The sequence below is a fragment of the Pipistrellus kuhlii genome, unplaced genomic scaffold (genome assembly GCF_014108245.1).
Source record: "Pipistrellus kuhlii isolate mPipKuh1 unplaced genomic scaffold, mPipKuh1.p scaffold_m20_p_5, whole genome shotgun sequence".
NCBI lineage: Eukaryota > Metazoa > Chordata > Mammalia > Chiroptera > Vespertilionidae > Pipistrellus > Pipistrellus kuhlii.
In genome coordinates, this window is record NW_023425551.1 from 24758011 (window position 1) to 24772828 (window position 14818).

General features: G+C 36.3%; 1 protein-coding gene across 1 annotated transcript in view; it reads right to left on the minus strand.

Moving 5' to 3' along the window:
• The window catches only part of EPM2A (EPM2A glucan phosphatase, laforin), a 53778-nt gene that overhangs the window by 22532 nt on the left and 16428 nt on the right, over window positions 1-14818 (minus strand). The window contains exon 2 of the mRNA XM_036414953.2: window positions 14248-14422. Coding sequence (XP_036270846.1) covers window positions 14248-14422 — 175 coding nt within the window. The remainder of the gene's footprint in view (window positions 1-14247; window positions 14423-14818) is intronic.

The following is a 14818-nucleotide window of genomic DNA, read 5'->3' on the forward strand; positions in this document are numbered from 1 at the left end:
TCTAGAGTTCACTTCTAATATGTAAACTGTGGGAACTTGATTAAAGAAGCACTTTCTCAGCTCACACTGTTTCACAGATGTGTCTAGATATTACAACAAGGTAGATGGTGGCTGAGGGCATGGACCCTGGAGCTGGGCTGCCTAAATTTGAATCCTAGATCTACTAATCACCTTATGTTGGGCAGATTAAATAACCTGAATATAAAATGGCATTAACAATACTATCTACCACATAGAGTGGTGAGAGTAAGTAAAATAATATATGTAAAAGCATTTAGAACATTTTCAAGCACATGGTAAAAACTATTAAAGCATTAGTTATTATTTCTATTACTAATAGTACACCCTCAAAAAAAAGTCAGGGCCTTAAGTATGCTAATATGTTGGTGAACCTCTAACAAGGAAACACAACACATAGCATTTCAAAAATATATTTGACCAGTTAACTCTTGGTTGCAGGAGAGCACATGCTGGGGAAAACTGGACTACATGATTGCTATGTCCCTTTAAACTCTAGTATGATGCAATTCATCTCAACATCTGAGAGACTCAGAAAACTATGTCCCATAAGCCAAGTGCAGCTCACCACCCCTTTTTGTAAATAAAGTGTTCATGAAACACTGCCACCCTCATTTGCTTACATATGGTCAATATCTACCTTCACATTATAACAAAAGGGGTGAAGGGCTGCAACAGAAAGCAAGTGGCCCACAAAGCCTGAAATATACACTGAGTGGCCAGATTATTATGATCTCTGAACACATAATAATCTGGCCACTCAGTGTATAAAGGCCCGGTGCATGAATTTGTGCATGGGTGGGGTCCAGCCAGCCTGGCCAGGGGAGGGGACATGGGCAGTTGGCGAGCCTGCCTGCTGGTCGAACTCCTGGTCAAGGGGAAAATTTGCATATTTAGCCTTTTATTATATAGGCTATACAGTGCATTCACTGTATTCAGAGATAATAATCTGGCCACACAGTGAATACTGTCTGACCTTTATAGAACCAGTCTGCCAATCCCTGCTTTCGATGTGTAAGGTACTGGGAAGCCTATAGCTCCTCCCTATGGTAACTTGATCATGAAGACAAATTGTATTTTGAGTGGGCATTTCTATTCCATTGAGCCTGTTGGCTGGAGGAAGAAAGGAAACAGTCATCTGCATGGGATGCGAAGAGCGTGGCTATGGTGGTGGAAGTGTCTCAGTGATGTGGACTGGAAAGAATGAACAGGGAGGATCACAGAGGAAGAACTGCTGATGGGGAAGAAACAGAAAGAACCTGGGAAAACAGAAAGTGACCTAAAGGCCTTGACCCTCCCTCCTTATGTAGGATGGGCCCTATTTCCAATCTCCTCCTTATAGATCTATCTACACCCCCCCCCCAACAAAATATTAGGTTGCCTTTATAATTACTATCATTAATCAAATACAAACTAGAAAAATTGTTTAGTTATGCTATTTGATTCTTACAGGATGGGTAATTTTATAGATGAATTAACCAAGGCAGAGTTTAAGCAACTTCCCATATCTAATCAAATGGCTGAGCTTGTAGTCAAACTTAGTTTTACCCATCTTGGATTTTTCCATTGTGCCTTTATTGAAATTTTCCAGTTCTAGAACTTCTCTTAAATACAGAGGAATGGGACATGAAATTCTGATAAGATTTCATATATATATATATATATATATATATATATATATATATATATACACACATACAATTGATTTTTTACAGAGAGGAAGGGAGAGGGATAGGAGCTAGAAACATCGATGAGAGAGACATCGATCAGCTGCCTCCTGCACAACCCCCACTGGGGATGTGCCCGCAACCAAGATACAAGCCCTTGACCGGAATCGAGACCGGGACCTTTCAGTCTGCAGGCCAACGCTATATCCACTGAGCCAAACCGGTTTCAGCCTGATAAGATTTCTTATGCACTGTGCAAGATCATTGTTTATCACTGAGCGAAGCCTTACTATTTCTACCTTACTAATAATCTAATGCTGTCTAAAGTTTAGCTCTTGGGTAAGGAGGAGGAGAAGGAGGATGGACAGGCAAGATGATGTGAGGAATATGCCTGCATTCTGCACAGATAGTAACACTGATTGAATGCATCTTACCAAGAAAAAAAAAGGAGAGGATTCATTCAATATGAATAGAAACACAGGAAGCTGTTGAAGAATAGACAAAAATGCAGTTCCAAATGGCAGCTGCAAACCTTATCTCTTATATTCCATTGCTACAAAGACCAGTGTAGTCAGCTTTTCTTAGCCAAGTGTGAAGTAGAAGAAAATATAATTTAGTGTTTAGAAAATATGCCTAATTTACCACCAAAGCGATACAATTTGTCCTGAAGTAAGGAATTCTCCATCAGCTTTTTAAAATGATGGTGATTAAGTAGATTACAACATACATCCAATGTTCTTTTCTTTTCATTATTTGTGGCACCCTGATGAAAAGTAATTATGCTTTGGCGAATTTTCCTCTTAGATGTAATTTGGACCACTTATCTGAGATTCTCAGAAGGGAGCTGACTTGACAACTAAAAGAGAACACCTGTTTCTATCAATGTAAAGGCAGCCTTCCTCTGCTGCTGCTGAGCAATGCACAGCGTTTCCACAACCTGAAATATTGGGGGATATATTAAAGGATTTCCTTTTCCATCCAGACAACAGAATTAAGAATTAAACCATATATTTTTATTTTCACACAAGGGAAGAAGAATGGCCATGAATATAAAATAACCAAAGGGGAAGAGGGAGGATTGCAGTGAGCCCTTAACTATGCTGATGCTTAACACACTCAGCTTCTCAGATGCATTTTTTTAATCTCTTAATTTGGGATTCTGTTATGTTATTAAATAGATTAAAAGAGAACTGTAGAAAATGTTGTGTATATTTTATTGTTTCCCACACACTGTGTGCATGAAAATTCTATCCATCTGCTTCTCACTGATATTAAAAGTAGCTGGCTGGTATGACACTTACAAAAGGAGGATGGTCCTATAGCTTTATTGAAACACTAAATAATTCCATTTTCTGACTTTAGGAAGCTTCAAACATTCTTGTAAGAGGCTTTATTTGTTTCTTTATACTGCTATGACTTTGGCTTTTCCATCCTGTTTTAACAAACCTCAAAAAGCATTTTCACAAATACAACTATTTGGGCTCATTGCTTTCTCGAGATGAATATCACAAGGAAAATAAGTACAGTACCAGAGATCTGAAATGCAATTTTAGGGATCGACTGAAAGTCAGTTAATGGACTGCAAAGAAATTTGTTTTCCTTTGTCTACTTTGCCATCTCTTTTTGTTTTGCCTTTACTAATTTTCTTGTGGACTCTATTGAATGGAAATGGCGTAACAAGTTATTTGGGTTATCTTTGTGGCACATTATAATTTTGAGCCCTATCAATTTTTGAAAGTATTTGAAAGACAGAAACGTTTAAAACCTTTCTACTGAAGCATGACACACTTTAAAAAAACACATAGAAATATACTGCTCAGTAAACGTTTCACAAAGTGAACATATCTATAGAGCCAGCACCCAAAACCAGAACCAGAACTTCTCCCCCTTTCTGGTCATTACAAGGAGAACCACTGCCTGGACTTGTATCACACAGATTTGTTTTGCCTGTTTGTGTGGGGCAATGAACTTCTGTTCTCTTGCTTACCCTACAAGCAGAAACAGAGCATGTAGACAAGGGGGAAACTGCACAATGGCCTTCAACTCTTGAAGAATGAAGTCTAGACATTTCAACTGATGTGCTTTCCACAGTGCTGCCTGTTCTCTCTGAAAGCCTTCCTAATAACCAGTGAAAGCAGAAATCCATATGATATGCTTATGGTTTTGAATATTAATTTCTGACAGTTTCAAACATCAGAATTAAAGGATGCTCCCCCTGAAAGTCTTTATCCAAAGCAGACCTTTGATGTTATCTTCCGGATCTCCAGGAGCTCCTCATCTAGGCAGGTTAACTGCAGGAAAAGATAGTAAGAGGCACAACTATCCTCCAGCTGATTGTTTTCCACTGAAGCCATAGGACTCAACTATTATTGATATTATATTAGTCAGCATTCTCCAGAAAGAGAGAATTATTAGCAAAGCATTTTTATTAGCAATATGTAAATTAAACAGTGAAGGTAAGAGAAGATCCCCTATAGGCAGTGAGTGATAATCTGAGTGTTAGCCTTATGTGTCAGCTTGGCTGGCCACAGTACCCAGGTATTTAGTCAATCATTTTTCTAGATGTTTCTGTGAAGGTATTTTTTAGATGAAGTTCATATTAAATCAGAAGTCTTTGGGTAAAGGATATTACCCCTTAATGTGGATGGGCCTCATCCAATTAGTTGAAGGCCTAAAAAAAACAAAAAGACTGAACTCCAGGAAGAAGAGAAAATTTAGCCAGTAGAGAGCCTTCAGACTTGAACTGTGATATTGACTCTTCCCTGGATCTCCAGCCTGGAGGCTTCAGGAAGTCAGGGAGGTTTTCCTGAACTTCAGTCCTCTACTGTCCTCATCTCAGAACTACCTGTATATTGTAGAACTACCAGGTGTGGCCGTCCGGGAGGGACCGATGGAGGTTGGCTCCAGGGTGTCTCGTCCAGTCCTGCCCTTCTGGCCACCTTCTAATTAATTTCCTTTCAATGTGCATGAGTCCATTACCAGGCCACCGGCAGTTTGATAACTGGCTACTGAGTTACTGACATTAAAAACAATCTGCTCTGGCGAGGTGGCTCAGTTGATTGGAGCATCTTCTGTACACCAAAAAAAAAAAAAAAAAAAAAAAAAAGGTTGTGGGTTTGATCCCCCATTGGGGCATATTTGGGAGGCAACAAATCAATGTTTCTCTCTCACGTTAATCTCTCTCTACCTCTCTCTCTCTCTCTCTCCTCTCTCTCTAAAAATAAATCAATAAAATCATATCCTTGGTGAGGATAAAAAAGTTTAATGAAGGAATGAATCAAATGAATGGAATTATCACAGACCAAATTCACCTGATTATCACATTAAGAAGAGAAAGTACAAAATATGTTATATTTCAATCTCATATTGTAGCCAGTTAATAAAGTATCAAGCAGAAAATAAAGAAAGGGGGAAGGACACTAAGATAGGGAAAGATGACAGGAAAAGCCAGAGGGAGCTTAAGCGATAGCCAGGGAAACAGAGGCATAGTGGAAAACAGTAAAACAAAGTGGAGTGGGGGCCACCAAGAGAAATAGTCTAGAAGTATAGGAAAAAAGTAGGAAAAAAGGAGAGGTGGCAAAGAATAAGAGCAAAACCTGATAAAGGTGCATTTGTAGGTAAAGTTTTATACATGCCATTGCATCATCTGTAGTTCATGAATTTCCAGATTTAAACTTCTCATTACTCATCTTTGAAATGTAAATTAGCTGATTAATTACTGTTCACAGTTTTGGGTGGTTTTTTTGTTTTTTGTTTTTTGTTTTTTGTTTTTTCTTATTTCTAATTTTTCCTTGTCATAGTGGTAGCAGTCAGGACAAATCTTATTATTATACTAGAGGACCGGTGCAGGAATTTGTGCACTAGTGGGGTATCTTGGCCTGGTCTGCAGGATCGGGCTCACCAACATCTGAGAAGACCCAGATTGCAAGAGGGCACAGGACAGGCCGGGAGGTATGCAGGAGGTTGGCCAGCCAGGGAGGAACTGAGGGAGGGTTCCAGGGCATGTCTGGCCCATCTTACTCAGTCCCAATTGGACAAACCCCAGCAGCAAGCGTCTGCCCCCTGGTGGTCAGTGCACATCATAGCAAGCAGTTGAGCATATCATTAGCATATTACACTTTGATTGGTTGAATGGATGACCAGACAACCAGACACTTAGCATATTAGGCTTTTATTATATAAGATTCCTCAGGCAGAAGAGAGATCCTGCCCCTCAGCTCTATCCTGGAAATTTCCACTTCTTGTCTAAATCCTTTCAAAAGTGAAGAACATTTTAATAATAAGTTCATTATTATTTCAGTTGAGAAATTTAACAGTACTTCCAAATTCTGTTTCTTAATTTGTTTTTTCAAGTAGAGAATAATATTAAATGATCTTATGAAAAAGGTATTTTGAAGCTTTATGTGCTAATGTTCAAACCCATTTCTATATTCAGTTAATTACACATATTTCCAGTATCTCTGATACCATTTTTATTATCTTTTTAACTCCACCTTGACTAAAGTAACAATATCTAGTTTAAATACCCTGGATTAAAGGATAACTTTAGAAACCCCATCAACTGTCAATAGCCATTATTCTGGCTAAGGACCATTGACCAATGCATTGTTGAGGTCTCAGAATGGTTCTTTCACTTTCACTGCATCCCTGGGTTTTGTTTCCTTCAAAAAGATCTAATGTAATAAAAATATCACCTACAAGCAATGAGATACACAATAGGTCCTATTGCACATCTCTGCTAACATCAGAAACAAAAGATTGTTCAGAAGAAAATTTCTAGGGACAGAGCAGGCTCAAAAGGAAAAAGGATTTTTTTAAAAATCCATGTTAAATCCTGCTATCACAGAACAGCTAAACAAAAACTAGCCAAGTCCATAAAAGAAGTCTATATTCCTTCATCCTTCCCACTTTCTTCTGTCTTTCCTCCTTTTTCCTTCCTTTCTACCTTTTCTAGGTTCTGACTAAGCAACAACTATAAACATATAAGTAGCTTTATAGATACAGACATATTTCACTGTGAACAATAAAATGGTTTCTGTTAATTTATATATACCTACTATTTGTGTAGCAAATTGAACATGTTCTCATCAACTTTTCATTTTGAGATATTTTTCAATCTTGATTGATCATTAATTTCAGCTTTTGGTTTCTCTTCCCTCCTAAAACTAGACCAAAAAACAAAAATAAAAAGGTTGAAATCAACCCTCAAATGTTTGGGGAAGTCACCATTTAAATAAATTACTTGGTGACTTCCAACTTAATGCAAATATGTCTCTTTGAGCTTTAGGACTTTATACATTAAGTTTCCACAATGAGGAGTCACACCTGACACAGCTAAGCTGGAGCAGCAGTAGAAAAAAAAAAAAAAAAGAAGAAGAAGAAACATAATGTGGTTTGCATTGAAAGTTCCTTTCATAAAACGCCTTTCTCTAACACCAACACGCCTGTTCATAATGACAAATGCAATAAGCAAGTCTGAGAGGAGGGCGTAGCCATGGAAATGTCACCAGCTCAATTAAGATTAATAATAATTATCTCAGAAAAGCAAAACAGCCAAACAGGGGAGTCTTTTGAAAGAAAGCGATGTTTGGACAGGATCTGCAATCTAGGGAAAGGGGAACTGAGACAAGCAGTCAATACTATCGTTCAAGATTATGAGATGGGAGGGATAACAAAGCACGTTAAACTACTAGGCAAAAGCCTGAATAAATATCACTTTTTGAAAAATGGCATGAAAGCGCTAGGAGAGGGGGAAAAAGGTTTCTGGTTCTTCTTATAATTAACTGAACTTCTCTAGACTTATATAAACTATACAAACTTGAAACTTTGATTGGTAAAAATAAGTAGGATTCTTTTTGTCATTTATTGGTGTCCAGATGTGTGTTTTGATCAGAAGTTGATGATAAAAGTCTGTGGTATAAGAAAATGGAGGCCTATCTTATGAGGAAAAATAGAGGCATGCGGAGAATTGGGGATGACAGTATCTTGGTAGTTTTGCTTCCCATTTTGCTTCTCTAAAAATATGAGGGAATTCTGTGCATGTAAGATTCCTCTTCTCTCATAGTCAGAAGTGGCTGAAGGTTATAAAGCAATATTATGGTTCTACTTACACAATATAATCATTGTACAACATCTAAAATCAACTTACTACTTTCCTTAGCCCAGATCCTAGAGACTTACCCTAGCACTCTGTCAAACACATTATGTGGCCTGTGAGTGAAATACAATTCCTTTATTATAAAATGAAGGGACTGTATGTGTAGATGTTATCCATATATATGTTTGTGTGTGTGTATATATATATATATATGTGTGTGTGTGTGTGTGTTCTGTGTATATGTTTCTCTGTGTTGATTTAACCAATATTTTTCAGAGTAATGTTTACACATACTAATCAATTAAGCTAATATTTTCACATCTACTGATTCACTTAGGAACAAAAGTCTACATGACATTCAGAGAGAAAAATTAAAAGGACTTAGAAAAAGAAAAATAGGAAAGGCATTTTACAACTCATCAAAGCATGAAAATAAATATCTTGCTTTTCCAAAGCAATTCTGTGAAAAGTCAAAATAAGGCCTTTATGATATAGAAATAGTCAACAGCAAATTTGATTCTCATGTATAGTGATAAATATATGTATTTTAATTACTGTTTCCTAATTGATCCATCCCCCATGGGTTTCATAATCTTTCCAGTTAGTTCAGCCAAAGATGAGACTATGTTCTAGGAAATGAGTTCTTTTAAGCCAATTTACATGGTCTCAATCAATGACTGACAAAGTGACATAAATATACCAACCCTCTGAAAACAGACCGAAGCATTCCCTAATGTATCCACTGACTCTATTGTACTAAATAGACCCCCTGATCTTCCTGAAGCGGACCTTCCGCCATAGTGACTAGAAAAATATGGCCTATAATTTGTAACCTACTAAGACTCCATTTTAGCGTGTTACTTAGACTTCCTTATGCTCTTGCAGAAGTGACACTGAAAACTGCAGAAAAAGCCTATCTCAGCTTGTCAAAAATATTCAGTCTGTCTTCTGTATTCATTTAATGTGTGAGAATAACTCTTCTTTGGTTGCCATGGCCACTGTAATATTGGAATTGGAAGAGTCTTGTAAAAATTAAAATTCATGAGTCAGTATATTTATGTCCCATTAGTTACCCAATCTATATATCTTGCACAGACCTTAGCCTCCTCTGTATTCTTACTGTTGTTAATATACAAGACAGCTCAGAAGCCAGCTATTCCCTTTTTATCTGTACTGATTCCACAACAGCACTGTCAGCTAAAACTGTGTTCCCCATGCACTTTAGGAGAGATGTTTTAAATGACTCCTAAGAAATAAGAATTAAAGGATGTTTTAATTAGTCCATATTACTGTTAGGATTCTAATACCTATCACCAACATTTTTATATGATGTTAAAAATAAATCATCTCAGTATAATTTCATAGAAAATGAAATATAGACTCTATTTTAATATACTTAAATGTTTCATATAACATATTTTAATCATAAGAAAAAGAGGATATTCACCAATTACCTTGATCTTATAAAATATGAACAGCATTATTTATATAGGTAAGGAAACTTCAAGGAATCTCAGTTAATACTCAATAAAAATTGTCAATCAGAACTCAAAAAAGGACTGTGTTGTTTTCCTTTCCTACATGAGTATGAACAATTATAATCTTGGTTTTAATGTTTAGTAAAACTTCAGTCATTCAATCAGATGTAATTACCATTTTAAAGTATTCGATAGATTCTTCCTTTGCTCAATAATGTCCTCACTATGATCTACATTAGTAGGAAATGCAATGCGGTGAGTAGCACACAAAATTTTATGGCTATTCTCTATTTACTCCAAAAGAGACTTCTTATAAAAACTTGCTTATAAATGTGAGCAATATAAAAATTGCTCATTATATGAGAAACACACACATACTCATTAAAGATTATTTGTATATTTGGCTATAATATATGTATTTCCAAACACAGCCTCTGTAAAATTGAACTGAAAGTATGTTCAGGGCTACAAAAAAAAAGGAGGGTAAGTTCCATCTAGAAACATCACTAGATAGCAGGCATTTGTTCCCTAGAACTGAAACAGGAGACACTGATATGAAGTACAGTTGCTGTTAGGCCTATATATAATATAGTGGCAAAATATCACATAAGCCTTCGGTTTTCAAATTAATTTTAATCTTGATTATTTCCAGAACTGCCTTTTAGAAATCATTTAGTTCAACCAGCAAATCAGGAAAGTGAAATCTAGAACTATCGATATAACCTTGTCCCAAGGTTACCCAGCAGTAAGTGAGAGAGCTGGACTGGTACCCAAGGTCCTCATTCACTCTCCAAAATGATTAATTTAATTCATTTCAGTGCTAAATAAAACAGTATTTTAAAAATGTGCAAAATTATTGCTCAGGTATTTAAAATGAGTTTGAGTGTTGAAAACTACTGTATACCTTTTCTTTATAAGACAAAGAGGCTGCAAAGTTTAAGCATGTTTTTATAAGACATTTTCCAGCTTTCACATTTGTAAACAGTATAAAGTGTGATGTTTATAAAGTCTAATTTGTCTCTTGAAATGAGCGTAATAGGTAATGTCTTTTCAAGATACAAAAATTACAGTTCCTTTCCACTAATGTCTCATTTAATTCATTATCTTTGTCTTTAAAGCAGACATTCATTCTTTTACATAAAGAAAAATCTATTGAAGAGGAAGATAGTTTGGTACTAAGTACAAACTTTCCCTCCCCAGCCTGAATATGGAGGTGCACTTTGATTTTTAAAATCTCATGCTAGCATGGTAGAATCCTACCTGTAACAGAGGAACAGAACAGACGCTAAATATGAGAAATAAAGAATGGACTTAAATTTACTGAGCTACTATGACCAAGTTTTATGTTAGGCACTTTAAATACTTTATTTCACTTTTATTTTAGACAAATTGATTTCACACTTCTGTTGACTTCTCTAAATTCCTTTAAAGCGAGAATAGAGTGATTTTTTTAAAAAACAAATTATACACATAAAACCACAAGACAGAACATGAAAAAAGATGACAACATTAAAATTGTGGAAACTGTAAAGCAATTAGTTGATTGCTGAATAATTTAGCAGAAAAAAAAACCAAATCCTAAGGCCAGTAGCAAAGAAAGCTGGCAATGGACTGGAATTACACTACAGAATTCTCAGCAAGCTCAGAAACTGGTATCATCAGGTACTTCTAGATTAAGGTGAAAGTAGCCGAAACTGGTTTGGCTCAATGGATAGAGCATCGGTTTGGGGACTGAAGGGTCCCGGGTTCAATTCTGGTCAAGGGCATGTACCTTGGTTGCGGGCATATCCCTAGTACGGGGTGTGCAAGAGGCAGTTGATCAATGACTCTCTCTCATCGATGTTTCTAACTCTCCATCTCTCTCCCTTCCTCTCTGCAAAAAATCAATAAAATATATTTTTTTTAAAAAAAATATTTAGATTAAGGTGAAAGTAATAGAACTGGTTGAAAGTTTTTTTAAGAGGCAGCCAGCTCTCAGAGTCATTTTCCCACTCACTTCCACCAGGAAATGTTCCCTTTCCATTCCTGACAAAAACTAGAGGTTTATATTCTGGGGAAGGGTAAACAAGTCTCTGGACGGGGGGACACTCAAGAGAATTAAAAGAGCACTTAGAATATAAAGAATGCTATTGGAAGAAAAGAAAAAAACAAATCAAAAAAAACACCTAAATAGCAGAATTGGATGATAAAGTTGAGAAATCTGTTAGAAAAAAATAGACAAAGATATGCAAAATATAAAACACCCAGGCCAGGCCAGCCCTAGCCAGTTTGGCTCAGTGGATACAGTGTCTGTCTGTGAACCAAAGGGTCCCGGGTTCGATTCTGGTCAAGGTCATGAATCTCGATTGCAGGCTCCTCTCCGGCCCAGGTCCTGGTCAGGGCTTGTGCAGGAGGCAACCAATTGATGTGTTTCTCTCACATCGATGTTTCTCTCTGTCTTTCGCTCTCTCTTCCACTCTCCCTAAAAATCAATGGAAAAATATCCTCAGGTGAGGATTAAAAAAAAAAAAAAAAAAAAAAAAAAAAAACACTCAGGCCAGGGTTCCAATATCTGAATAATGGGAGTTAAAAAAAATAAATTAAAAAAATAAAAATAAATTTAAAAAAAAAAGATTTAGGCATCTGTGAACAGTTTAGGGTGTTAAATAGTATTTACACAGGAATACCAATAAACATGTGAAATACTGATCTTCTCAAAATTGTGCCATAACTAAATTGGGAGGATTGAATAATACAAGGGATGTACATGGTTCAGGGGAGGAGGGAAAGAAAAAAAGAGCCAAAACTTTATATTTCCTTGTACAAATTTGAGGGGTGGGGGGGGTAAAAGTGACCCCAAAATGTAAAGCAATAAAACCAGAAAGTGAAAATCATTTTTTAAAATTCTATAATGGGATGTAAACCCATAAAATCCAACATCCCCTCAGGAGTGTCTTTATTGACAGAATAAAGACAATAAAAGGAAAAAATAATTAAATAGAAGAAAATCTCTAGAGCAATAGTCGCCAACCTTTCGGACCTCGCGGACCACTGTCCTAGAGCCTAAGACATGACTTTTCAGATAAAAGGGTTCAGCAAAAGTGGTTCAGGATAAATGAAAAACACACCATAAACACATCCTCATTAAATCTGAACATTTCCACAGGTGCTCCTTCTCATTATCTTCTCTGGATCCTCCTCTTCTCCTTGATCTCTAAATTGTGCAGACCCAAAGGCCTATTTTCACTACTTCTCTTGTATTCCACACCCAAATGCTAAATGATCTCGTCTAGTCTCATCACTTTGAGCGTCATTTATTTTTATCTCTCCATTTCTAACCTCTCCCCAAAGCTTCACACATCAAATGGATTTCCTTTCTGCAATCTAACATACATTTCAAAGGTAATATACCTAAAATAGAATTTTTCTCTCAAGCCCTATTTTAGATTGTTCACCTACTGTTCCCCATCTCAGGAAACAGCAACACCATTAATCCAGTTACTCAGGCCATAAAGCTATGAGTCATGCTTTACTACTGACTTCCTCATACTTTGCCTTCTATCCATCTGCAAGACCAAGATCTAGCATAAATTTGCAAGAAAGGTGTGTCCAAGATTATCAATTTCCTAACACTAGGATGTTCCTCTCCCTCCTATCCCTTATAGCTCTTTTAGTATTGATTCTCTCTCTCACTCAAAGCAATACAATTTTTAAGAACATGAGAATGCATCTTTTTGTCTATGGTACAAGCACTCCATGTTCTACTGTAAATAATATATATGTAGTATTTTATATGCTGGATATTGGTTTGAAATTTGAAATCATCAAAGTATTGCATACTTACTTCTATTATCCAAATGAAATGTAAATTCTATCTAAATGAAATGTAAAACCTTGAAAATGTAAAAGTAATAAAAAAAAGAACTGAACAGGTGAAAGTAGCTGTGGCGGGAAATAGAGGGGCAATACATTTCTGATATTACACAGTAGAAAATCCAGAGGCACTATCATAAATTTATGGCTCAAGAAACAGAATTTGTAAGAACTTAAATAACAAATTTTTTTTTAAATGAGTCTGATAGGATTGGGAATGGGAAGAGAAAACAAGTATATAAGATTTACATTTGTCAAAAGTCACAAAGGGAATCAGTAGCAATTTTTAAATATATTTTTATTGATTTCAGAGAGGAGGAGAGAAGGTGAGATCGAAACAATGATGAAAGAGAATCATTTATGGGCTGCCTCCTGCATGCCCCACACTGAGGATTGAGCCCACAACATAGGCATATGCCCTGACCAATAACCGAGCATGACCTCCTAGTTCGTAGGACACCACCAGAATTGAGCCATGCCAGTTGGATAGCAATTTTTAAATTGATACATTAACAAATAAAGTATATGCACATTATTTTAAGACTTGGATTTAAACCTCCAGCAAAACTAATCATAACTGGGTAAATATAGCTATTTATGACAAGTGGGAATAAAGAAAAATGTTGTAAGCCTTACTTGTGATTTAGTATCCTCTTGTGTTTGAAATTTTAATAGGACATATATTGCAGGTATAATAAAAATATAAAAGCGGATATATTAATCAATAATAGATCAAATGATTATATGCAATCTAGTTTTATGTCTAAATTTTCATCCATGTTTATTTAAATAAGATTTTTAAGAAGATTCCCATTTTTGTTTCCCTATTGGTTGGTAGCGTAAAAGATATAAATACTGATCAAGGGTATTTTTATCCAGTTTTTATTTTTAATCCACTAAGTACAAAGACTGCTGAACTACTGTCTGGTCAAAATATGTTGGCACTAGGGTATGAACTTAATGAAAAATTTAAGATCACACAGTGATTCACTGTAATCCATCCCCTCAAGGAATTGCAGGCCTATGTACCCCTCTGAAGGGAGATGCTGCCGTTTCAAATGCTGTAAATACTTCCATTGTCCTAATGCTACCTCTTGCCCTAGTTCTATGCTTATAAACATGGCACTATTTTTACCTTGAATAATGCATGGCTTGGTGGCCTGCAATATTAAAATAGAAGTCTGTTGTGTGCTTCATCTCATTGGTGTGCCCGGTGGCCTCAATCCAGTGTCCTATTGGAACATGATAAACACCATCCACCACGTTGTTTTCATCATAAGTACAGCAACGGTCGTGGTGTGGCCCATTGCCTGGAACAAGAAAGAACAGATAGAACAATTCCAGCCAAGTTCTGCTTAAACAGTCACAAAGCAGCTGACATAAAATTAATAATAAGTAATAACAAATATAAAGCTACTACATAATCTACACATTTCAGTATTAAAACATACGCTAGAGCAAGAGGGAAAAGAGGAGAAATTTGTAAGAAGCTGGTGATGAATGCCATAGAGTTCTGTGTTCCCTTTGAGCATACTAACTCTTTTAGAATTTCTTGGTACACTCGTTGCATTAGAGCCTCTTGGAATGAATGATTCTGCAGCCTGATAAGCTGCTGAAAAGAGTTCTTAAAGCTATTAACATCTCTGTAGTACATGCTTTTAATGTTCTGGTATACAAATTCATGCTCAGAATAACTGATTTAGTGT